The 23,911-nt window shown below is 57.6% G+C and overlaps 11 protein-coding genes across 11 annotated transcripts; 5 read left to right on the forward strand and 6 right to left on the reverse strand.

Moving 5' to 3' along the window:
• Positions 1–2,656: 2,656 nt before the first annotated feature.
• SDRG_03138 (hypothetical protein) lies at positions 2,657–5,058 on the forward strand. The gene is made up of 2 exons (XM_008608760.1): positions 2,657–4,216; positions 4,273–5,058. The coding sequence occupies exons 1-2, from the start codon at positions 2,777–2,779 to the stop codon at positions 4,960–4,962; spliced, it is 2,130 nt and encodes a 709-aa protein (XP_008606982.1). The 5' UTR covers positions 2,657–2,776; the 3' UTR covers positions 4,963–5,058.
• Positions 5,059–5,460: 402 nt separating this feature from the next.
• Positions 5,461–7,813, forward strand: SDRG_03139 (hypothetical protein). The gene is made up of 11 exons (XM_008608761.1): positions 5,461–5,656; positions 5,709–5,820; positions 5,872–5,922; positions 5,972–6,076; positions 6,138–6,215; positions 6,259–6,357; positions 6,402–6,701; positions 6,748–7,050; positions 7,102–7,233; positions 7,278–7,481; positions 7,532–7,813. The coding sequence occupies exons 1-11, from the start codon at positions 5,490–5,492 to the stop codon at positions 7,781–7,783; spliced, it is 1,803 nt and encodes a 600-aa protein (XP_008606983.1). The 5' UTR covers positions 5,461–5,489; the 3' UTR covers positions 7,784–7,813.
• A 150-nt stretch (positions 7,814–7,963) lies between these two features.
• Positions 7,964–9,600, forward strand: SDRG_03140 (hypothetical protein). Its single transcript, XM_008608762.1, has 6 exons — positions 7,964–8,115; positions 8,160–8,453; positions 8,495–8,593; positions 8,634–8,750; positions 8,795–9,085; positions 9,203–9,600. Exons 1-6 carry the CDS (start codon positions 7,972–7,974, stop codon positions 9,548–9,550), a joined length of 1,293 nt encoding a protein of 430 aa, XP_008606984.1. The 5' UTR covers positions 7,964–7,971; the 3' UTR covers positions 9,551–9,600.
• A 457-nt stretch (positions 9,601–10,057) lies between these two features.
• On the reverse strand, positions 10,058–11,274 carry SDRG_03141 (hypothetical protein; the record flags this gene model as incomplete). The annotated part of the gene is made up of 2 exons (XM_008608763.1): positions 10,058–10,756; positions 10,888–11,274. The coding sequence occupies 2 exons, from the start codon at positions 11,272–11,274 to the stop codon at positions 10,100–10,102; spliced, it is 1,044 nt and encodes a 347-aa protein (XP_008606985.1). The 3' UTR covers positions 10,058–10,099.
• A 469-nt stretch (positions 11,275–11,743) lies between these two features.
• On the forward strand, positions 11,744–12,955 carry SDRG_03142 (hypothetical protein). The gene is made up of 2 exons (XM_008608764.1): positions 11,744–11,866; positions 11,933–12,955. Exons 1-2 carry the CDS (start codon positions 11,761–11,763, stop codon positions 12,799–12,801), a joined length of 975 nt encoding a protein of 324 aa, XP_008606986.1. The 5' UTR covers positions 11,744–11,760; the 3' UTR covers positions 12,802–12,955.
• Positions 12,956–13,397: 442 nt separating this feature from the next.
• SDRG_03143 (hypothetical protein) lies at positions 13,398–15,456 on the reverse strand. The gene is made up of 6 exons (XM_008608765.1): positions 14,990–15,456; positions 14,855–14,940; positions 14,368–14,802; positions 14,242–14,321; positions 14,152–14,193; positions 13,398–14,102 (listed from the first exon to the last, which is right to left on the reverse strand). Exons 1-6 carry the CDS (start codon positions 15,424–15,426, stop codon positions 13,494–13,496), a joined length of 1,689 nt encoding a protein of 562 aa, XP_008606987.1. The 5' UTR covers positions 15,427–15,456; the 3' UTR covers positions 13,398–13,493.
• Positions 15,457–15,734: 278 nt separating this feature from the next.
• On the forward strand, positions 15,735–16,547 carry SDRG_03144 (hypothetical protein; the record flags this gene model as incomplete). The annotated part of the gene is made up of 2 exons (XM_008608766.1): positions 15,735–16,295; positions 16,351–16,547. 2 exons carry the CDS (start codon positions 15,735–15,737, stop codon positions 16,450–16,452), a joined length of 663 nt encoding a protein of 220 aa, XP_008606988.1. The 3' UTR covers positions 16,453–16,547.
• Positions 16,548–16,667: 120 nt separating this feature from the next.
• On the reverse strand, positions 16,668–19,665 carry SDRG_03145 (hypothetical protein; the record flags this gene model as incomplete). Its single annotated transcript, XM_008608767.1, has 9 exons — positions 19,359–19,665; positions 18,883–19,316; positions 18,473–18,623; positions 18,306–18,428; positions 17,772–18,215; positions 17,507–17,638; positions 17,204–17,452; positions 16,906–17,121; positions 16,668–16,853 (listed from the first exon to the last, which is right to left on the reverse strand). Exons 1-9 carry the CDS (start codon positions 19,656–19,658, stop codon positions 16,668–16,670), a joined length of 2,235 nt encoding a protein of 744 aa, XP_008606989.1. The 5' UTR covers positions 19,659–19,665.
• A 35-nt stretch (positions 19,666–19,700) lies between these two features.
• On the reverse strand, positions 19,701–21,042 carry SDRG_03146 (D-lactate dehydrogenase). The gene is made up of 3 exons (XM_008608768.1): positions 20,775–21,042; positions 20,624–20,729; positions 19,701–20,569 (listed from the first exon to the last, which is right to left on the reverse strand). Exons 1-3 carry the CDS (start codon positions 20,936–20,938, stop codon positions 19,760–19,762), a joined length of 1,080 nt encoding a protein of 359 aa, XP_008606990.1. The 5' UTR covers positions 20,939–21,042; the 3' UTR covers positions 19,701–19,759.
• Positions 21,043–21,903: 861 nt separating this feature from the next.
• Positions 21,904–22,556, reverse strand: SDRG_03147 (hypothetical protein). The gene is made up of 3 exons (XM_008608769.1): positions 22,258–22,556; positions 22,106–22,211; positions 21,904–22,054 (listed from the first exon to the last, which is right to left on the reverse strand). Exons 1-3 carry the CDS (start codon positions 22,470–22,472, stop codon positions 21,977–21,979), a joined length of 399 nt encoding a protein of 132 aa, XP_008606991.1. The 5' UTR covers positions 22,473–22,556; the 3' UTR covers positions 21,904–21,976.
• Positions 22,557–23,094: 538 nt separating this feature from the next.
• SDRG_03148 (D-lactate dehydrogenase) lies at positions 23,095–23,886 on the reverse strand. Its single transcript, XM_008608770.1, has one exon. It carries the CDS (start codon positions 23,873–23,875, stop codon positions 23,120–23,122), a length of 756 nt encoding a protein of 251 aa, XP_008606992.1. The 5' UTR covers positions 23,876–23,886; the 3' UTR covers positions 23,095–23,119.
• Between the last annotated feature and the right edge of the window lie 25 nt (positions 23,887–23,911).

Genomic DNA, 23,911 nt, shown 5'->3' on the forward strand with positions numbered 1-23,911 from the left:
TGACTGCAAGCGTGCTTCGACGTCTGCGATAATGGTAAAGTTGGCCGAGCAACCGCGTCGGCAACGCTGTTCAACAAGTCGCATCGCTTTGAACCCCAACGGCAACAAACGCAACTACATCTACTCTAGTACCGGTACTACATCTACTCTAGTACTTCTTAATAGTACGGGCATGAGTCATGGTACGGGCCAGACGAGCGCTGACCCGTCCGACGAGCCTCGATTGGTTGGCTGCATGATGCTGGTGCTACGTACTCGTCCTGCGGCGTGTCATCTTGCGTGTCAACGGAGCAGTCGCAGACATCCCTCGAGAGCCTCGCGAGCTTGCGTAGCTTTGCTCTACATCACGTAGAAGGATCTCTCGGAGCCCATCGTCATTGCCTTTTGACAAGTCCGCAAATGCCTGTCCGCGTCCGCCGTGCACAGAAGCAAGACGAGCTTGACGCTGCCAGTCGGATAGTTGGATACAGATCGGTAGATAGATAGATAGATAGATAGATAGATAGACCTGCGGTGCCGGGTTGTGCTAACGCAACGGGGAACGACCCCGCACAGCACAGATTTGCGGCTTACGAGACGTCTTGTGGCCTACTAGTAGTAGATGTAGATATCTTTTGGCCCAGCGTTGCTGTGGTCTACACCACGTCCGTGCATATGGATCAACCTTGCAAGGAGAGAGGTCGACTTGACGAGTAGAAGCTGTTGTACGCACGCACGGTCCGGTCCAGTTTTTATGGCTTGCTTCAGATGACGGTGACATAGTCGTCGTAGCCCAGAAACTCTGAAGCCCATAAGCTATCTTGGGAGACCGGGTACGTGGGGTCTTGTGGTGAAAACGACGGGTTCGCCGCGTATGGTGCAACGCAGAGGGACCAGGCTATCCAAAGTACCAATACTAGTGGGCCTATGCAGCCAATCGCATCAACGTGGCTGGTACTGTTCGTTTGGGCAAAACGAAAATGGGCTTCACAAGAAAAAGGAAAAATTAAAATCTAAAACCATATAAAAAATCGCCAGAATTTTATACGTCGATTGGAAATGCAATACAATGCGAAATGGGCTGGTTTCATGACGATATCCAGCTTTAAAAATCGCTTCGTTTGGCGAATTAAAAGCCAGATTCCATCGCAATTCCGATTGAAATAGAGTTTTTTTAATCCGTCACTCGAATAAAAATGCAATATTTTTATTTCGTATCACTGTCACACAATGCGTGCTTATTATTGGCTGGTGAATAAAAACATTCAAAAATTAAAATAACGTGTCGAAAAAAATAAAACAATACGGTGGCAAATTTCACGCCGCGAGCGCCGCCGCGCATTTTTTTCTTTCATGAGCGCAACCGTGCTTGATGCACGGGCCCCGCGAACACTACGTCGAATATGGAAAAAGCGGCGACGTAACGCGATGCACGCTAATTTTATACGTCGCGTGACGTCGCCACTTTTTCCATATTCGGCGTTGTGCTCGCGGGGCCCGTGCAGCAAAATTTGCCTCCATACCCATTTTCGTTTTGCCCAAACGAACAGTACCGAGTAGGCAGTGTTCGCCCCCTCAGGCGTCCCGCGCCAATGTTCTCGATGAGGTGCGAGAGTGTTGCGCTGCTGACTTTTCGAGTGTTCTCAACGTTGCATCCCCTTACCCACAGCCGCCAAGTGGTTCCGGCGGCAAAGTAGTTCAGAGGACACGCGTCCTTTCTATCTTGTTCGTGGCGTGCGTCATGTGCGCGACGCTTTGGCACTTGAGCTTCAACTATGCGCGGTGACGACAAAGACAAGGCGCGTTGCAAAAGCACTGGCTTGGTACCACAAATGGCGTCACGTTAACGTGACCACAGCCACGACGGCAGCCAGCTCGCTCCTTCGTTCTGGAACAGGCCGATGACATGACAAGCTCCTTCGCTGCTCCTTTGTTCGTCGGCCCCGTAGCGTATACAGGACGACAAACGACGTCGCGTGAACCGCCTTTTCGACATCGTATTGAACGGCTGACGACTGACGATCTCACGAGTCGATGCGGTGAGGGTGTCGGTTCGGCGTCTATTTGCGCAGAGTCAACGATCCACGACAAGGTGGTGACACAAAGTAGTCTCGACAACACGGCTACTATCGCCGACTGCGAGTAACACGAGGCGTCGCGTCCATCACTGCTTCAACTACCAAGACAGGTACAGACCGTTTCGTCTTGATGTTCCTTGGAATATAGCCTGTTGGCGTCTTCTGGAGCGAGATTAATAATGGGTGGCCACGCGCTTTCGTGGCCATCGCACGCGTTCGATGCGCGTACCAGAGCCAGCGACTTGGCTATTGGGATCGAAGGACCGGCTTGCCGCCTGTCTGTGTCATACTGCATGACTCACCATGTCAACTAACCATCACCACGCGTCTCTGTGCGGCGGTGGCGAAGCCCGTCAACTTTATGGGGTCGAGCCAGCGCCATTTGACACAGTCGCTACTAGAACAGTCGCTACTAGAGTAGAGTAATCGACGCCGTCCTAGTCGCTGCATACAACAGCCAAGTGCAAACTCGCCAGTTTGCACTCGAGAAATCCAGACCAGCGCCGTGTGACTAATGGCCATATTATTACGTCGCGTTTCGTGCGTCTGCAACCACACTTTATTGTATTGTCTTGATGTTTGTATACATTGGCGCGCTCGGCCGGGTGGGTGCATTAAAATGCGCGTGATTATTTGCACGCCGCGACCATCCACTAAAGTCGACGCAGAACGGCCAAGTCGGATTCCCGCATCGGACAAGTCCACCGCAGCAGCGACGCATGAGCTGCTGGGACTGCTGCATACGCGTGCTCAAGCGCTGCCTTCCGCGCAATGACATTGTGCAGGAGCTCGCGCCGTACCTCAACACGACCAACGGCGGCTACACGGGCCAGAACGGGACCAACGGCCGCGCGATCACCAACACGGGCATGACGCACCGCACCAACTCGGAGCGCGACCTTGCTGGCGGCTCGAGCGGGCCGCACTCGCAGCGCACGCGCCGGCGTGACGGCGAGGTCATTGATAATCCTGCGTCCGCGGCCGTCTCGGCGGGCCGCGGCAAAGGCTCGATCCTCAACCCAAAGTCGCTGCAAGCGGTCAAGAGCAGCAGCGGCTCGAACCGGTCGCTGCCGCGCAGCGACACAGTGGGCACCAACGGCTACGACTACACGCAGCGGCCCGAGCACCGCTCGATGACCGACGTGTACCTCGAGTTTAGCGAGACCGCCGACATCCGCGCCTTGGGCTACGCCGGCGCCATGCGCCTCTCGTCCGGCCACCACGCGACGTCGCACGTGTCCGACCCGTACACGCACGACTTCATGTCGACCGACGTTCAGCTCCCGATTTTGCAGGCACAGACGTCGGTGACCAACTCGGACGACGCCATGTCGGATGAGATGAACGTACTCGTGTACGTCTCGATCGCGGCCTTTCAGCGGCTCTCGCGGCAGTTCCAAGAGCTCATGGAGGAGGCCACCGCGCTGTATGTGCACATGATCCGGTCGCGCCTCGTCGAGTACGGCGGCATCGAGCTCCGCTTCAACGACGAATTCTTCATCCTCGGGTTCCACTCCGAGTACAACGCAGCGCGGTGGTGCCTCGCAATGCAGCTCGGCCTCATGTACGCTGCGTGGAACCCCAAGTTTCTCAAAGCACCGGAGGCCCAAGAAGAGCTCTCGCCCGAGAAGCCGACGCTCGTCTTCCGCGGCCTCCGCGTGCGCATGGCGATCCACCTCGTCGGCTCCGAGACCGACCACGAAGATGAGTTTCAAGACCTTTGCGATGAGAAGGAGACCAACCCGAAGGATCTCGTCCGGCTCATTGGCGAGTGCGCGCACGGCGGCCAGATTGTGCTCTCGGACGGCGCATGGGAGAAGCTCAAAGAACAGCTCGTGCAGATGGGCAACCCGGTTGTCGAGGACCTTGGGAAGCACCTCGTGGGCGGGTACCCGCTCCAGCTCTTCCAGCTGCTGCCCAAGCACTTGGAAGACCGGCGGTTCCTTACGCTCATGTCGCCGCGGCAGTTGGCGCCTGGCATGCGCGATGCGCCGGCGGCCGGTGGCGAAGTGACCATGGTGTTTACCTTTATCGAAGGCGCGCGGTCGCTCATGCTCAGCGACGCGCACAGCCTCGTCTCGCGCGTCAAGTCGATCTGCACCTTGTCGCGCAAGCTCCTCCGCCAGTTTCACGGCTACGAGTGCCAAGAGCTCCAAGGCGTACGTCTCGCACTCTATATCTCTACATGCCACGGCTCATGGATGACCGACTGTAGGACTTTATGCTTGCCTTTCACCGTCCGGCCGACGCTGTCGCGTGGTGCGCCCAAGTCCAAAAGCAAGTCTACGCGCTCTTCGAGTCGGACCCGACCGGCATCCAGTTTCGCATCTCGATCGGTGTCGAGACCGGGGTCCCTGTCAGCGTGAGTCCGCACAAGTCGAGTGGCCGCGCCGACTACTTTGGCAACATTGTCAACCAAACCGCGCGCATCGCCAAGGCGTCGCGCGGCGGCCAGATCCTCATTGGTGGCGATGCGTGGACGGCCTTTCTGCAAGACACGACGTCGTACTTTGAGACGGCACCGCGCGGCGCGGCATCAACGCCGTGCTACTTCAAGTCGCACGGCAAGTTCCTCTTCAAGGGCATTGCGTCCGGCACGCTCTTGATCGAAGCCATTCCCAAGGGCCTCGAGCACGTTGTGCACTCGCCGATCACGGCCAAGCGCTGCAAGAAGCGCGAGAGCCGCGCCGACTTGGGTCCGAACGGCACGCAGCTGCTCTACGTCTGGAGCCAGTACTCGCTCGAAGAGGCGGGCTGCTCGACGATCCGGGACACGGAGCTCTTTGATGAGAAATCGTGGTACGGCAGCCTCTCGGAGATGTCGACGTCGGACCTCCGGTCGTGGTTCAACGATGAAAACAACTCAAACCTCGGCTTCTCGTCGCTCAACGAGACGTACGTCTAAGAAGCCGCTATCTAGTTTAGAAGATACAACAAAAACGTAGTAGAGAAAGAGACGCAAGAGCGCATATATGGTCGTTAATATAACTTATTCTAGTCAGGAGGTCGTAGTCGTCATCATAGACCGCGTGTCAGCACCTCGCCAAGTGGCCTCCTATGCACGTGGGAGAAGGCGACGCGACGTGTCCAGCTGCATCCAACAGGAGGCCCGAAGCTGCCAGTAGGAATGACACCACCTTGTCCTGATGCAGTCGCGGTGACGACCCACTGCGGCCAAAGGGCCAAAGTCAAACAGCGACGGCGTCAAGGCCGAGACAGCGTCCTTGCAGGTCATGAAGTCGACGTACTTTGCGAAGATCAACACCACATGCAACCGACGTCAAGGGACTATAGGCGGTGAGTCAGCTGGCAGGCGATAAGCCGTGAGAAGCAACTACGGAGACGGTAGCCGCAGCCTTTATACGCTCGACAAACGACCCAATTCGTAACAGTTTGGGAACGACCGGTATTTATAACGCGACTAGCACCAAGATGGACGGCGAGTCGCCCGAGGTCCGAGTGTCGGTCGAGGCGCCGACCGATGGCTCGATGACCGAGCGCACGCGGGGCACGTACGGCGGCCGCCAGCGCTGGCTCATGCCGGGCACGCTCGACGGCAACCAGAGCATCGCGTCGCCCAAGAAGAGCACGTCCAAGAGGTACGCTGCAAGAAGAGATCCTCGCCATATGATCCAATTTGGACTTGTGTAGCAAGGTCACGGCGCCGTCGGTGCAGTCGTTCCTTGGCACGCTGGGCATCGGCCTCGGCGACGATCTTCAGATGGTCGACCGCGAAGCCAACGAAGTTGCTGCGTACCGTCGGGTTCGCTCCATGACCGTCGTCGGCACGCCGTGGTGCCACGTATTTGCGTAGGAGTTTGACTTGATCCGCAATGCCAACAGCCGCAAGGAGGCCGAGATCAAGGTGCTGCTGCCATATCCTTCTCCATCCACCGCATGCGGCGGTGCTGTAGAAAATCGGAGAAGCGCTCGCGGAAGCATCTTCGCTTCTCTCAAGCCGCAAGATGGATGGCATGGCCTTCCAGACCAAGGCCATCAACCTCGAGAACCGTGCGTCGGTGCGTCACGACCCTTTCGAGCTTGCTTTGTAGCCAGTATCTCAGTATATGAATGACTTAGTCGATCGAAAACAAACTGGAAGACGAGCTCGCCGACCGCGGCGTGTACAGCCACATGATACAACGCCTTGCGCTCGAGGTCGCCAGCGCGTTCGTTCGCCAATGCCTCAATGCAGACGTAGGTGCAAGAGTCCAAGAAGCTGACGACGATCAAAGAAAAGGAACTCTACGCGCTGCAAAACGACTTTGCCGCGGGCTCGATGGCGCTGCAGACGGCGCGGGTTCGACTCGGAGAGTGGACGTATTTCGATTAATATTGTATTAGCAAGAGAAATGCACGGCCGAGACGACCCAGAAGAAGCTCGTCAAGCAGCTGCAAGACCTCCGTGACGAAAACAGCCGCGCGATTGAAGACATGGAGAGCGCGATCGAGAGCACGCGCAAGAAGCAAGACATGATCGAACAACGAGAACTGAGCCGGCGCAAAGTGGCTCAAAATGTGACGGGCGAGCAAACCGCGCGCGAAACCAAGCGGCTGCGCCAAGAAAGCCAGATCCAGAGCGCGCAGTTTGCCCAGATCCAGACCGAACTCATGCAGACCGATGCCAAGCTCATTACGCTCGAGGTTCCTTGGCAATGCCGCCGAAACATTGACACATTTGGTGGCGTAGGCCGACTTGCGCCGGCTGAGCGAAGCCGCGGGCACCAACGATATCGACAAGATCATTGCCAAGTACCTCTCGCGCGAAGAGACCTTTCGAAACCTCAAGGAAGAGCATTCGATTGCCGACGCCAAGATGCGCAAGCTCCGTGAACTGTACAAGCAGCTCTCGGACCAACTCGCGACGCTGCGTGGGGCGACCATGAACACGCGCGGCGCGTACCAAGAGATGGACGACACGGCCGAGAAGCTCAAGGAGATTGAGAAGAACGTGTCGGCGCTCCAAGAGCGTTGCAACCGCTCCAACGTTCTCGTACGGCGTCGTTGCTTGCAGAACATTTGAGGCATAAGCTGTGCTTTGTAGCTCGATGCGTTTCGATCGTGCATGGTCAAGTGCATGGCAAAAATGAGCTCGGTCCGAGGGTCCATGGAGCTCGAGAACGAGGTCGACCTCAACAAGGCCGGCGACATCTCGACGACCGACCTCGTGCATTTGGTACCTTGTCACTGTCACAGACGCTGGTGCGAACGCTGTTTTAGGTTGAGCAAAAGCTCAGCCGCATCCTTGATGTCATCAACCGAGAAAAGGCCGAGCACGAGTTGCACCGGTCCGAAACCGTCTCGAATGGACATGGCAGCAACAACGCGGGCGACAGCAAGGGCCAGCAGCCGTCGCCCAACGAGACGGAAGAGCATTTCATTCTGCGTGTCTCGACGGCCGACAACTCGCAAGGCAACATTCGCGTACGAGTAGAACCGCGCGACGACAGGTGCTTACAGACCTCTATGCGCAGGTCCGGCCAAAGACGCAGCCCAAGGCCTCCAAGGTCGCCAAGATCCTGCGCCATTCCCAGGACCATAGCAACGAGGCGCTCAAGGAGCCAACGCGATCCAAGGACGACGACGATGTGCCGCAGCCCGCGATCGAGACGAGCGACGAGCCGCTCATTGATCGCGCGATGCGCAAGAAGCTCGTCGGGCTCGTCATCAACCGCGGCAAGCGAGCCAAGAAAGGGTCAGGCACACCCGGGACCGGGCCCGCATAACTTTACAAACACCCGCCTTTGTGACTCCCTTTGTATTCTGCATTTTTGTATGGGAGATGGACGACGTCGACCTTCGGTCATGACGTGGCAGGCGCCACGGCCGTTTCGCAGGCCCAAGGCCACCGTCGCGAGCGTCGATGCCATTGGTCCGTGCCCGAAGTTCGTAGTTACACTTTTTTGTTTGGCTCATGTCGCGACAAGGAGCGCTCCTGCCGCTGTACAAGCGGCTGGTCGGCGCCAAGCAGCTCCGCCCCGACGCCGCCCAAGAGGCCGTCGTGGGCCATCTCCAGAAGCTGCAGAAGCGCCTGACGTCGTACGAGCTGCCGTCGTCGGTACGCTACGTAGCATCGACGGAGGCTTATGCGGCCGATGCTAGGAACATGGCGCGATGCAGGTGCCGCGCGGCTTGTACCTCGTGGGCAAAGTGGGCACGGGCAAGTCGATGCTCATGGACCTCTTCTACGAGAGCCTCGCGACCAAGAAGCGGCGCGTGCACTTTAACGCGTTCTTGCTCGAAGTGCACCGACGTATCCATGCGCGCAAGCAGGAGCACTTGGCGACCTTTGGCCGGTCCGCGCACATTGAGCTCGAGCCCGAGCGCGATATCATCACGCTCATTGCGAAAGAAGTCGCTCAAGAAAGCCCGATTTTGTGCTTTGACGAATTTCAGGTAGCCTCGATCGTAACCTCGCTTGCACGTGACATGCCTAGGTCATTGACATCGCCGACGCCATGATCATGCGCAAATTCTTTGGCACGCTCTTCAACCAAGGCACGGTCATGATCGCCACGTCCAACACGCACCCCAAGGTAGCTCCTCGGCTCCAATTCCTGTATTCAAAGAGGCTAGGATCTCTACCCGGATGGCGTCAACCGAGAGTACTTTCTTCCGTTTCTCGACTTGCTCCAGCAGCACACGCGCGTACTGTCGATCGACTCGAGTACCGACCATCGACGCATTGAAAAGGTGCAAGTACGGTGGGCCTTGCGGATGCAAACCTCACAGTGTAGCCGGTCGGCGAAACATATCTGTGCCCGTGGAGCGAGTCGGCAGATGCGTCCTTGAAGGCAGCCGCCGAGGCCTTGCTCCCGAAAGGCGCGCTGTTGTCGCTGCAGACGACGCCCGTCATGATGGGCCGGTCGCTCACGGTGCTGGGGTACCGTGACGTGGTGTGCGTCGCGAGCTTTCAAGAGCTCTGCAACACGGACAAGGGCGCGGCCGACTACAAGGCGCTCGCAGAGGCGTACGGCACCGTGGTCTTGCTCAACGTACCGCAGCTGACGATTCAAATGCACAACCAGGTACGTTGCTGTTTGTTGACTTTTTGTCGGTTTTTGTCGATTTTTGTCGATATTTGTCGATTTTCTCAAATGTTTCAAATTTTTGTGGTATCACAGAGACTCATATCGACGGGCTAGGCCCGACGCTTTATTACGCTGCTCGACGAGCTGTACGAGCACCGTGTGCGCCTTCTCTGCTCGGCCCACGTCAAGCCCGACGACCTCTTTGCGTTTAGCGGGGCGCCCAAGCCGCAGCGCCTCTCGCCGGAAGAGGTTGATGCGCTGCGCAAGGCCAACAAGGCCGCCGGCGTTCCTGCCTTTAGCTCTTGGGACGGCCCGTCGGGCGCATTCGAGAACGACCCGTCGAACGAAAACCCCGTCAAGAACATGAGCTCGATGACCGACCTCCTGTATGCATGCAACCGCGCAGTCTCGCGCCTCCATGAGATGCGCACTGCGACGTACCAGACGCGCGCCCAGCGCTAGCTCGTATTCCGTGTATATACACAGTGTCCTTTTTTGGAGGACATACCATATGTACCTGTTCGGATGTCAAAGCTACGTGGTTTGGAGGTTAGGGTTGAGCCTATTGGCAACCTCAACCAACTAAAGTTTTGCACTGACAAGCTTCGGTCACGGCTAGTGGATTTCTCGGATGATCAATGGCTAGAGTCCCGAGTTTGGTTTACGCAGCCTCTCAAGCCTCCGGGTCCTCCTACGATTCCCTCTTCCCTTTTTCCTTCAACTTTGTTCCACTAGGGCTAGGTTTAGAATATTGTCGGACGATGGAGGGCAGCCGTGGAGACGAACGCAGAACCGACTACTGGACTACTGGGGGTGCATTGACTAAGCTTCCAGCCGTCTAAACCTATCCCTAGTACGAACGTCGAGGGAGAAATAGAATTGAGATGCGGAAGTGGGGTTTACGAAATATATACACTGGCATCACCGACACAGACAATTTTGGAATAAAGGTGCAAGAATGACAATATATCACGTTAATTAACGACGTACTATCTATCAATATGCAGCGGCTCATGGGCAGTAGGTGATGAGGAACGCCTCGTCTTCGCGACAGTCCTTCATCTTGAGGTCGTCGGTCGGGTACAGGTAGGCATCGGGGCACTGGTCGGCGAGGCACTCGACATAGAAGCAGTTGCCGGCCGTCGGGTCCTTGTTGTACTTGGTCGGTAGCATCGAGACGGGGACGTTGTAGCCCGAGATACCGCCCGAGAGGCGCATGCACTCTGCCCAGCTCACGCCGTTGCCACACCCCGGCGGAATGATGCTAATGTCGTACCAAATCATGCCCCCGAGCCGCGTCATTTCGACAAGCGTTGCTGACGCCGACCCTGTGTGCCGGAACATGGTGTGGTCGCCGGCGTTCAGCGGATACGTGCATTGACGACCCGAGCCCAGCGTGCAAATGGGCGTATCGACCTGGAAGAGATTGATCGTGTAGGGACACTTGTTGAGGAACGTCAGCGTCGGTGCCGGCGTCGGTGCTGGTGCCGGTGTCGGAGCCAATGTCGGCGCCGGCGTCGGTGTCGGTGTCGCCGCTTTGGTGGTCGTAGTCGGTGCCTCGGTGTTGGCGTCGGTGTCGGTGTCGCCGCTTTGGTGGTCGTAGTCGGTGCCGGTGCCTTGGTGGTTGTAGTTGGTGTCGGGGCCGGCGTCGGGCCAGTCGGTAGTTGGCTAGAAGGACTCGTCGCGGACGACGACGAACCGGACCCGCACGGCGCTGACGTTGCAATGGTATCGTCGTACGCTCCGCGCGCCGGCGTACCTGCCGTCGTGTTGCCCGCCGTCGCGTTCGTTTCGACAACCGTTGGCAGCGACGTGGTGGGCGTCGGCGTCACATACGTAGGGGCCTCTGTCGCACCATTGAGGTTGGCGCGGGCGCCGTCGGACGTCGACGCGTCGTGGTACGAACCCGACGAGAGTCCGACCGAGAGACCGATGATCGCGGCTACAATCACTGCCGCTGCGCAAAGTAGCATCCACAGGCGTCGGCGCGCGTGGCGCAACCGGTTCGTCTCGGACTTTTCATCATCGTTCATGGGAGTCGAGAGCTGCACCATGCCGTCCCAGATGGACGTGCGCGGAGGTGTCACCTTGACGCGGTAGAGGCCCGCGGCGTCAATTTCGGGCGCAACAAAGGCAACCATCTGCGTCTCTGGCGTCGCCGCGACCGGCATCGGTGTCGTACTCATCGCTTTAGAAAGTGACGTTCGTGAAGCATGTCAACGCGCCAAATATAACGTTGTGAAAGATACGCCGCCGTTTGATTGGCCAACGAAGGGGCACGGGTGTCTATTTTGAGCAATTCCAGGCCACTGCAACATAAACACGTGACAATTCTGTGCATCACCAACGGCACCACCAGGCGTACTCGGCCGACGAGTTCAATCGTGAGGCAGCAGGGTGGTGCGCTGCAGAAAGACCTGATCGAACGCCTCAGATGAAGGGTCGAGCTTGACACAATCCCGGAAACTTCACAACATTGGCGCATAGTATTTACAAGTCGAAAGCGTCCATCGCGCGGCTCGTGTGCTCTTAAGTTTGCGAGCCGGTAAGCCACCGGGGTATTGGCTGTTGATCGGGCTGGACAGAGCTCGCATTCACGCAGACGTACGCCGCCCTTGGACGTGCTCGTACTTGAAGACAACTTGACGTTGACCGTGCAAACGTTCGAAGATATGAGCGACAGTGGATCTTGGTCGTGGTCGCGGATTGGCGAATCGATTCTCGAACAACACGTCTTTTGCTGGCGCCGCATGGTGTGTACGGTGCCGGGGGCCATCGGTACTGTCGTTGCCTCCCTCCTTCTCGATGATAAATCGACACCCGACTCAATCAGTGTACATGTAGGCACGACGACAGCCGTTGTCTCTCTCGCAACGCTTTTTTTCGCGCTCTTTTTACCGCAATGGTCGTCGACGACGTCGATCGTCATGTTGCCGTCGCCCGTCGACCGGTCGCTGCCGTCCGCGGCGGCGAACGCGACGCTGCACGTCGGCATCTGGGGTGCGTGCTTGGCCCTAACTTCGAACCGGTCCGACGCGACATTGTTCGAGCCCAATGCAATGTACACATGTGCAAGTCTCTTTGGCCACACGCTGGTGCAAGTCAACTGCACGTCGGGGCGGGACTTGGCCACGCGCAAGTGCACGCCGATGGCGACGCAGACGCTGCCAACGTCGCTCTGCCGCCAAACCCGAAACTGGGCAACGCTCAATTGGCACCAGTCGCTGCGCCCGACGGACGCGCCCGCCCGTGATATTCGCGCCTACCTCAACGCGACCTGCGGCAGCATCGGCCGAGTCGTCGTCGGCACCGCCGGCCTCACGCTCACGTCGGCGTCAGCGTGCACGTTTTTGCTCTTGCTCGACAACCTCTGCTGCGTCTGCGTCTGCACGAAACGCCTCTTGCGGGGCGCGGTCGCGTGCGGCTACTGCACTGTCATGTGGGGCGTCTTGATGCTTTGCGCGTGGCGCACCGAAGTCGGCCACCTCCCGAACGCGTGCTTTGCCTACACGGTCTACGCAGCGATGACGGCGCTCTGTGGGTTTGCCATCGCAACGTACTTTACTAAAGTCCACGCCGCCCTCGTGGTGCCACGGCCCATCAAGACGATGCACACAAAACTCTCGCGCGGCAGCGTCTACGTCGATACGCGCACGGGTATGCACGTTCTCGTCCACGAGACGGTCTCCGAGCCGCCGCCGACCTACGTTTAGCAAGCTCTCCATAAGTTGCTTGGGCATATACGTCGTCGTACACCGAGCACATGTTAGCCAAGAGATATGGCGTCAATGCACAAGAAAGGTATAGAATCACAAGGGGGAGTAGCGAATAAGCTAATCTTCAATGCGTGAATTACGTTACGCTCGATATCCCAACGCGCCCATGCTCTGTACGAACCTATCTAGCTTCGTGTGACCGTATCCGCCTTGCTCCAAAGACAAAGGGAGGCAGTACTCCCAAACTCCGGCGCGTGTACTAAGAGGCAAATAGGGAACTCGGGCTAACAGACTGCTGGAGGCCACAGGCTCCTGTACAGTCCCATCCGAACGGATTCTCGGTAGGACTATCTTGCTGATAGATTGATACAAACACATCGCCGTGTCTCGACCTAGTCGTTCTAGAGCCGTGGAGATACAAATATCCAGTACTCAACCACTGTATGAGGCGTCTACCGCCACATTTCGTAAACGAGGAACTCTCGGACTGGCTAAGGTCGCTTGTACGAGCTATGAGCCTCTTTTGCACGTTGAAATTTCCGACTTTGTTTCAAGCCTGCGTTGCTTTGGCACCTCCCGAGCTCGGTGTAGGTAGAGTATCAACGTTTTGCGCCAGCAAATTGGCTCGCAAACTTAAACGCTCTCAGACGAGTCGCGCGATGGACGCTTGATTACGCCTTACGTGACACTCAGCGGCCCTGCTTGGGCGCGGCCAACACGTCGGCAAAGTGCCGGCCGAGCTCAAGCGCCCGCTGGACGACGCGCACGTTGGCCTCGGCTGTTGAGAACGAGCGAATGAGGCGGTCGAGCGCGGCCACTTGGGTGGCATCGACGTGACCCTGACTACGCGACTTGACGTGATTCGTCGGCTTGGCCGCGACGCTCTTCTCACTCGCATTGGGGGTGCTTGCTTGGGTGGACGCCGTGTGCTCGAGCCAGACGACGCACGCAGCGGCCTTGTCTCCTTTGCGCCACAAGAGAAGCGTCAAGTTGAACGCAGCGTGGCGAGAGGTCGGATACAAGCGTCGGCATTCGCGGAGCTTTACGATCGCGGTATCGACATCGTCTTGGCAGGCGAATGTGAGTGCATGGTTGTTGAGGACTTGGGCGTGCAGCGCTGGCGCGCTCTCGACGACGCCGAGGCCGTCGAGGCGGTCTACGGTCCACTTGCACTCGTCGAGGCGGCCGAGGCAGAGCAGCGCGTCGGCCTTATAGAGCACAACCACCGGATCCGACTCGACAAAGTGGCGTTGAAGCGCGGCGTCGGCGATTTGCAGCGCCTCTTTGTGCAAGTCGAGCTACGCAGCCTGAGTCTCCACGACGCGTTCAAGCCATATCGGAGGATACCTCGAGGAGTACAAAGATGCGGTCGCGAATGAGCTGGGACAACTAGACGTGCTCGTGTCGATACGCGAACGACGCGTAGTAGCGAGGTACCTGAAACGGGCTGGCGACCTCGAGCAGGTCACGGGCGTGCGTCAGGGCTTCAATAACCCGCTTTGCAGTTTCATACTCGTCTACACCACGTCCTTACGTATGATGAATGGACACTACTGAACGTACGGCTCTCCAGACTCGTTGCGAGCAAGTGGCGCCGGACGCGGGTCGGCGTGGTCAAGCGAGGCGTGATGGTGAGTGCGGTCAACGGCGGCGGCACCAGTGCCTCGAGCACGAACTCCAGCATGTGCTGCATCTCGTGCCACTTGTTCATTTTGCCCAAGAGCAAGGCGTAGTTGAACGCTGCATCTGGCTGGTCAAAGTCCATCTGCATGGCCCGCGCGAGGAGCTCGCCCGCTTCGCGGTAATCCCCGGCCTTGAAGGTGCCACCGCCTTGCGCCAAGATGAACGCATACAAGTTGCAGCTCGCTATAGGTTGGTAGTCGCCTGCAATCGCAGCTTCGAGGTGCGGGAGCAAATGTCGCAGGGCTGTCGTCGGCGTCCGGGCATGGACATGCAGCAACGCGTACCAGAACGAGAGCGCCGGCGTCGGGGCGGCCTCTGCCGTTTGCTCAAACCACAGAGTCGACAATACAGGATGTGGATAACGTACCGATGCGCGTGAGGAGAGAGGCGAGCGCTGGCTGCGGGTCGTGGCCGTCGCGCAGGAGAGCGAGCGCGGCGTGCAGCATGCACGTCCTACAAGTGCCATGGGCCATTAACAGCGCGCAAGCATATTGCTACGTACTCGTCTGCGTAGGCGTGTGACGAGGCGTGTTGAAGGCCGTCCAAAAGGACCTTGGCCTCGTCGAACTGGCCATGTTGGAGATAACAGAACGCCAGAACGACGCCGGCGCCATCCAGCACAGGGTACGTTGGCAGGAGCTGGACGAGCAAAGTGGCATAGACAAACGGCGCGGCCTCAGTGGAAAGCCTTGATGCAAATATGCCCTTGGCGAGCAGGACGAGGCAGGCGTGGAGATGGGCTTGGGCCTGCTGGGACGGCAAGCCCGCGGTCGCCAGCGCCCAGCGGACGGCCTCGGTTGTCGCCTCGACCCAGCGACTCGCATCTGCCGCCGACCTTGTCCGAGTGTAGGCGTCTTCGAGCTCTTGCAGAAGGCGTGTAGCGTCCTTCCATGAGCCACAAGCCCCGATGGCCTGCACGACGGCGGATCCTGCCACCATGGCTCGTCGCCTGGGATTGGCTGTCCGTCTAAATTCGTTGGATTGGTCAAAATGCAGCAATATATCCCACATGCAGCGTTTTGATTGGATACGTTTCAGGATGCCGGATTAGCATCACGCTTGCAGGCTTCCACCGCGCTAGTACAAGCAATACACCTTGTAGACAATATTGCACATCTCTAAGGATCTAGGATTCAATTGAGTCAATCGGATTATAAGTTATACACCAAGAACGAAATATACCGGATACGAACTTTGTTCGGATGTCTCGACACCCGGCGGTTGCACAACTCGTGACGGTTACCGCGATGGCCGACCACGTTGCCCCGGCGCCGCCCAGTCCGCAGCCAAGCCCGGTGCGGTCGTCGCACAGCCCGAATCGTAGCCCGACACACAGCCCCAAGCGCAGCCCGACACACAGCCCCAAGCGCAGCCCGACAAAGGAAACTCAAGCCCCCCCGGGGGGGCCCCCCAAAGGGTTTTGGGACGAGTGGCAGCACCGCATTGGCACGGCGTCCCTCGCACTCTCGCTCTTGATGCAGCTGTCGTATGTGGCGTTTCCAGCCTACAACTTTGCACTTGCGATCTGGGCGACTGTCCACCCTTTCTCGCACCACAAGCATAATTCGCGCGGGACCGTCTTGTACGTCTCGGTGCTTTGCCTCTCGTGTGCGACCGACATTGTCTGGAGCGTGCTCTGGATTTCGGGCCAAGCCTTCCAGAATCTGATTTGCCAGCCCAATAGCATTGGCATTCTCCACTGCGACGGTCTGGGGAGCTTCCCCGGGTGCGGCACCAACCGGTTCGCTGCCGTCATGTTCTTTGCCAACATTGTGCTCAAAGCCATCACGGCCGTGTGTGTGTGGAAGGTCTTTAGTCATTATCGTCTTGTCGTTCGGGTACATGACATGATGTACATTGTAGGTCGTCACCGTTGAAACCCCGACGTTAGAAGCACTCGAACAGCCGCGCCACGCACTGCCTGCAGGCGCTCATGTCGTCGACGCCCCCTCCGAGCCCAAGTAGACGTTGCGGCAGTCCAACATGCTACTCAAATACGTATATATCCGTCTACAGCTTGAATCGTCGGTGATTATAACAAAAAAGTACGAGCGAATGACTATGCTACCGTCTCGATCTCTTCCTCAATCGGGTCGTCTGTCCCACACAAGTCGAGATGGTGGCGGACTCGAGCGTCGTCAACGTCGTCGTGTGTCGTTAGGTCTTCGACGATCTCGTCGTCACAGCTCGTGGAGGCTGCTTCGTTTCCATTCGTGGAGATTACGGAGGCGGAGTGCCGTGTGGGCTTTGGCGGGGAGCGGCGCGGCGCCGGCGACGCCGCCACTGTCCCGTGCCGGAGCGGGCTCGTCTTGGCGTTGAACGAGCTGGACCGGTGCTTTGGCGGGCTGTGCCGGAGACTCCGCTTGCTAAACTTGTACGAGGGTGACTCAGCGACGATGCGACAAAGTGTACATCTACCTCGAACGTGGCACTGGACACTAGCGCGACGAGGCCGTGGTCCGTACACACTTGAATAAAGGCGTCGGCGGTGATGGCGTACGACGGGTCTTGGCCGAGCACGAGCGCCTCTCGAAACATCCGCAAGAGCCGGCGCTCGTTAAAGTGGGGTGCGCGCGGCTGGAGAATCGCACAAAACTCGGCGAACGACAGTACGTGGTCGTGGTTGACGTCACCCTAGTGTCAAGAAGACGCATGAAAACTAAACATGCTCCGACCCCAACGTTCTACGAGTCCTAGCATTCTCAAACGGTCGTACCGAATCAAAGAGCTCGGTCAGCTCCATCTCGATGCCTTTCGTGCGCATGAGCAGCACGTCGACGATGAGCTCCAAGACAACGTGCACGCTCACGACGACAACATCGCGCCGGCGCACGGGCTCATCTCCGCCAGTGCGGCTCGTTTCAGTGCCCAACATGGCCAGACGCATCTGTGCGCGGACAGCGAGCTGGTTACCTGTCGTGTCGGTGATGGTGCCATGGAGTAAGATCCCCGTGCAGTGCTCGAGCTAGGATGCCGACAGACCATCGTCGCTGACCATCGTGTTTGTATATTTGCGTACCTGTCGACAGTAGATATGCCGCTTCTCGTCTGGCAAGTAGCTGAGGTACCACTTGAGTAGGCGAATGCCGTACTCCAGTGCAACCCACTTGGTGCTAATGCCGTTGACCGACACGAGATGATCGGTGCCGAGCTCGGGGTGGTGCAAGGCGTTGTGCCTACAGCAAAAGAGCTGAGGCCTTGTCACCTCGGTATGATGTCACGACGGACCGTGCATCCAAGAAGACGCGGAGGTAGCTCTGGTTGAGACACTGTTGCGGTGGCACACCGAGTGCGTTGAGCTCCATCTTGGAGGCCTGGGCCTTCTCGTCAATGTCGGGGTCGAAGCGGTACTGGCGCTGCTCGGCTTCGTCGCGATCGAGCAACTGAAGAAAGCGAGCAAACAAATGCAGCGCCGGCGACGTTAAATAGAGCGCTTTGATCGAAATCAGCAGCTTGTAGAGCTGCACCTCGGCGAGTTGCCGCCCTTTGCAGCTCTTGAGATAGTACTCGGCGACGAACTGGTCGAGCGGCTGGTACGCGACGCCGTCGGCCGCGTCGAGGCAGTCAGCTTCGTACTTGGCATCGTAGAGCTCTTCGATGTGCTGCAAAAGCTCTTGCAGCGAGTAGCGCTCGATCGCGACCACGGTTTTTGGCAAATTGGCCAGAAAGTGTTTGATGGAGTTGGGCAGTCGCCACTCTTTGGCAGCTGCACGGCTCCACCGTTTTCGCTTTTGCTTGACTGTCCACACGGTCTGGTACTACCGGTGCTTGTATAGCAGACAGATTGTACACAAAGACAAACGTACAGCTTCGTCCACCTCGGTCGGCGCGCGCGTGGGCAGCGGTCGGCCATGACAGTTTTTGCATCGAACAAAAGCGTGGAAGCGCCGCCACATGATGCGCGCTCGCACACTCGTCGAGACGGTCGTTGGGACACCGTCCTACTCGATTTATGCTGCGCGCCAAGTTGTATGCAAATTGCGACCTGAATGTCCCAGAGACCGTCGTCGTCGGTGATCGTCTCCGTTGATGCGTCGGCGCGCGGGCGGAAATGATTGAAGTAAGGCGAGTCGGGCGACGGCTCGTGCGCGTGGTGGATCTCTTCGACGGCTTTGGTGTACGCCTCCTTGTATTTTCTACACCGTCCAACCGTTTACGAAAGAAGCATTGGAAGGGGCGGCAGACCGCGCTTCTTCGATAATGCGTCCGTGCTCGGTCTTGGTCTGCACGTCGAGAAAGTGGGCGTGGCGCGTCAACGTCTCTTCTTTGGCCTGCCATGGAAAATGTACACATTGTCATCCTGTGCAACGATATACTGTACTTGAATCGTATCTTCGCGCTTTTGCAAACTCTCTTCGCGCTTGTCACAGGATAGTTTGAATCGCTTGAGCTCACGGTACTCGTCTTGCTACAACCACGGACGATATTAGAGGTATCGAATTGGCGAATAAACGTACGAGCTCGAGCCACGTAGCTTCGAGCGCTTGAAGCGAGTGGTTGTGAAATTCGAGGTCCTGGATCGTGACGCGCTGCGTTTGCAGCAGCACTTCTTTGGCTTCCAAGTGGTGCGTGAGCACCCGAATCGACTCTTCGTGCTCTTGGATGAGGCGGCTTTGGTTCAAAATCTCCAGCTTCTGGTCGTGTCGCTCTTTGGCGTGCTCGGCCCGGTACGTGTAGTAGAAGCGCATCGCGGCTTCGAGGACGCGCTCAAACAAAACGACGTACGAGCCTTTGAGTTTGAGCAAAATCTTTCCGAGTTCGCGGCGGTGCGACAAGACGGACGTGGCAACCTCGTGAAATTGATGTGTGAGGTCCTGCACACTTTGCATCTAGTAGATCCATGAGGCCGAGCATGGAGACGACATGCATACCACAAGCACCAAGTCGGGGTCGGACGCCAAGTGCTTGACTTCGTCCGCGTGGGCGGTGGTGCTGCCGCCGACCACCGCCGCGGGAAGATACCGACCCGTCACTCGGTGCAAAAGCGTGTTGGTGTAGTGGAAGAGCTCGGTGGATTCGGGCACTGGGCTCGGCGGATGCTCGGGCAGGGATGCTTTCGACCGCACCGGTTGCTCGAGCTTGGCCAACGTCGCCTGCAGCGGCGTGCCTGCTGGAAAGATGGCGGTGGGCAGCACCGAGGCCGACCGAGTCCCTTCGTTGTTGCGCTTCATGCTTCTTGGAACGGTAATGTGATGGTTTCAAGCGCCAAGACAAGCGAGTTTTGCATCGTTGTATATTATGTGCAATATTGCATGAGCTATAGAATATGAATTTACGTCCGCTTATTGACTTGGTTGGCGTACGGTCCACCCGCGGCGACCGCCTTGATGTTGTCCATCGTCGTTTTCGCAATGTTGTCGAGCGCTTCGCGCGTAAAGTACGCCTGGTGGCCCGTGATGAGCACGTTCGGGAAGGTAAAGAGCTTGGCGAAATTCTCGTCGGCCAGAATTTCGCCCGAGTGGTCTTCGTAAAAGATACCGTTCTCGCCTTCAATGACGTCCAACGCGACGCTGCCAATGATGTCACTCGTGAGACCGCGAATGATCGCCTCCGTGTCCATCAGTCCGCCGCGGCTCGTGTTGATGAGCATCACACCCTTCTTCATTTTGGAGATCGCAGAGTCGTTGATCACGTGGTGCGTCGACGGGAAGAGCGGGCAGTGGAGCGAGATAATGTCCGAGGCGGCGAGCACTTCGTCCAAACTCGCGTACTTGACGCCATAGCTCAGAGCTTCCGGGTTTGGGGCGACGTCGTAAGCAAGCACGTTGCAGCCAAAGCCCGTGGCGATCTTGGCAAAGAGCGCGCCAATCTTGCCGGTACCAATAACGCCGACTGTCTTGCCGTGCAGATCAAAGCCAAGGAGGCCTTGGAGGTTGAAGTTGAAGTCGCGCGTCCGGTTGTAGGCGCGGTGGTACTTGCGGTTAAGCGTCATCATGAGACCGGCCGCGTGCTCAGCGACCGCGTACGGCGAGTACGACGGCACGTTTAAAATGGGCATATCGAGGTTCTTGGCAGCGGCCAAGTCGACCATGTCGAACCCCGCCGAGCGCAGCAAGACGGCCTTGACGCCAATGTCTTTAAACTACGACATAAGGAATGTGAAAAAAAGTTTGGCATAAGATGGGGTTGCGTGTACCTTGCGCAAGACGGGGGCGTCGACTGTGTCGTTGACAAAAGCTACGGCAATGTCGCACTCGCTGGCCAACGGCGCTGTCGAAATGTTGAGCCGATGCGGAAAGAAGCTAATGCTGCGTGAGATTTCTCGACAATTGCAACGGCAGATGTACCGGAGGTCGCCATGGATGCCTTCCTTCTTGGCCATGGCTTGCATCGACTCGGTGTCGTAGCTGTGGGCGGAAAAGAACGCAATCTTCATCGGGTCCGCGGCTGTCGTGGAGAGCCGACGCACCGTCGGCGTCCGCAGCAGCGGCTTGACAAGACCTCGTAGCATTTCGCCGTGTTGAAAAATGAATCGAAAAGCGTCTTTGGATCGCTTTCGACGGCGCTTTCTTTGCTCGCGTGGGACTCGGCGTCGACGCTGCGTGTCTGCGCGCGACAATAGGTACTCACGCCCGTTAAATAGTGTATCATGAAGTCTCTTGTTGAGATGTGCACAACGTACACTATTTACAACCCTGCGCGCTCGGCTCGCCACGTTTTGCGTCCGGCTCGAAGGTGAGCATGTGAGGCGGCTCCGTCGTAGGCGCCCCTGCAAGTGCAAAGTGAAGTGCAAACTCAAAAGCAAACTCTAGAGCAAACTCAAAAGCAAAATAGAAACGAGCGTGTTTTTGGACTGGATGCGTCGACTTGATCGTTGTATGGACGACGAGACGCCGCTTCGCGCTTCAACGTAGCAGCAACAAGCACGCAGCGCCGCTGATGCCAACTGGCGCCATAGTCCTACACTTTTCACGGTCGAGGCGGTAGCGGCTCGCCGCGAAGGTGGGTGCGTACGCCGTAGCGATGGTCATCTTGCCTCTTGTGGTAACGAGCTGTTCCTCTCCAGGTATGCTCTGATTGGGAAGACAGAGAAGAAGAACTCTCGGGGCAAGCTCTCGGGGCATGATTCCAGTTCTCGCTCTCTGTGTCTTCTATGCTGACCGTGCGCACGGGCTGTTGCTAAGCGCCCAAGGGTCGTGCTATGCCGTAGTGGTTTTCGTCAACACTAGGACCTCACGGCAAGACGGATCATTCGAAGACTACATTCATATCGGGTATGACTAAAGAAGTCCCTCTGTGCTATTCCACGTAGACGACAACCAGATAAGGACATCCAATCTGTACCCTTTCTGCGTCCTGGCTTGCTTTGCGGCATGGCTCATCTGCGGTACTCGAACGTGTTTGTGCTGGTCGACCCGCCGCGTCAAACTCTTTAGTCTCTTCCTGAAAATGGCCCTCGACGGCGACAACCAGGGATGCGGCGCAGGAAACCCATTGTTGACATGTAATACGTGCACTAGTACTTATTAAAATCGTTTGGTTGCTCTGTTTAGGCGACGCTGTCAAGATCGACCGTGTCGAATCCCACGGAGCGAAGCATAACGGACCGTACGCCGACTTCCTTGAGCTATTGACAGCAACGATCCTCAGGATACATGTAGTCACCGCTATCACACACCTTTTTCAGCACGGGGGCGTCCACAGTGCCGCTCACAAAGTCGACGGCAATGTCAAAGTCCTTGGCCATCGGCGCCGTGCCCAAGCTTAGTCGGTGCGGAAAAAAGCTATCCATGTTGCCCATGAGCTCGCCCTATACATATAGTGCCGTACTGGAGTTCGTGCTGGATGTCCTCCTTGGCAGCCATGGCTTGCATCGTCTTGGTGTCGTAGTTGGCGTCCGAGAAGAAGGCGATGCGCATCGCAGCCGGGGCCTTTGTCGAAAGCGATGCGGTGCGGAGCGCACGCGCCATGACGGGCTTGGCAGCAGCGAGGCTCTTCAACATGAGGCAAGTGGGGGGCTGGTGGCAGAAGCAAGAATGGCACATCCCTCGACGCGCCAGCGCGCGCCGCGACGTTTTTGAAGACGTGGGATCTCACGACCGAGTTGTCTCGTGTTTCTGACCCGTCGCCATGGAAGATACTCGGTGTCGAGAATAGTGTCAGGTGTCGACACGGGACGCGGGCGATCAAGTAGCATATCATACTCCAAACCAATACAATTGGCTCGGTCGTTCCGACGGTCACCCTGTACATTGCGGTAGAAGGTCCGACGATGCGGGAATCTAGTGTTTTCCAGCGCTGGATCACGGGAGATTGGCTTGGGCGACGGCGTCGCGCGCACGTAAAAGGTGCAGGACCAAGCATGCCGCCCACGGATCACACTATTTGCGACGCCGCGGCCTCTATGTGGTCAAGGTGGCCTATTCCCAGCTTCTCAGCTCACATGCCAGACGAAATAAAGCGTGAAAAAGTCCCTCCATTGTTGACTGCTACCGCTTGTCGAGCACTGGTCGATGGCGGCAACCGAATTGGCTTCTCGGGCCTCCAGAACAGTCCGACGGATATCGTCCAGATACGATGGGGACGGGACACGCGGCATGACGGATTCAAGTCCGCCGTTTCATGAGCGTTTCAACACAGACATCGATCGATTTAGAATAAGAAGATGACAAAATGTATTATGTGCAAAACTTTACTGCTTCTTGACCTCGTTGACGAACGGCCCGTCGGTCTCGAGCGCCTTGATGTTGTCCATCGTCGTCTTGGCGATGTTGCTCAATGCCTCCTTCGTGAAGAAGGCCTGGTGGCCCGTCACGAGCACGTTGTGGAACGTAAAGAGCTTGGTGAAGTTCTCGTCCGCCATGATCTCGCCCGAGTGGTCTTCGTAAAAGATACCATTCTCGCCCTCAAAGACGTCCAACGCGACGCTGCCGATCTTGTCGTTCTTGAGGCCGCGGATGAGCGCCTTGGTGTCGATCAAGCCGCCGCGGCTCGTGTTGATGAGCATGACGCCCGTCTTCATCTTGGCGATGCTCTCTTCGTTGATCACGTGGTGCGTGGACGGGAAGAGCGGGCAGTGGAGCGAGATGATGTCGGAGCGCTCAAAGAGCTCATCGAGCGAGACGTACTCGATGCCGTAACTCAAGGCCTCGGCGTTCTCGTAGACGTCGTAGGCGATGACCTTGCAGCCAAAGCCCGTGGCGATCTTGCCAAAGAGCGCGCCAATCTTGCCGGTACCGACGACGCCGACCGTCTTGCCGTGGAGATCAAAGCCGAGGAGACCTTGGAGCTTAAAGTTGAATTCGCGGGTCCGGTTGTAGGCGCGGTGGTACTTGCGGTTGAGCGTCATCATGAGGCCGGCCGCGTGCTCAGCGACAGCGTACGGCGAATACGCAGGCACGCGGAGAACCGTCATGCCGAGCTCAGCGGCGACGTCGAGGTTGATCATGTCAAAGCCGGCGCAGCGAAGGAGGACGGCCTTGAC

Source organism: Saprolegnia diclina (assembly GCF_000281045.1).
Source record: "Saprolegnia diclina VS20 unplaced genomic scaffold supercont1.7, whole genome shotgun sequence".
Classification (NCBI taxonomy): Eukaryota; Oomycota; class Saprolegniomycetes; order Saprolegniales; family Saprolegniaceae; genus Saprolegnia; species Saprolegnia diclina.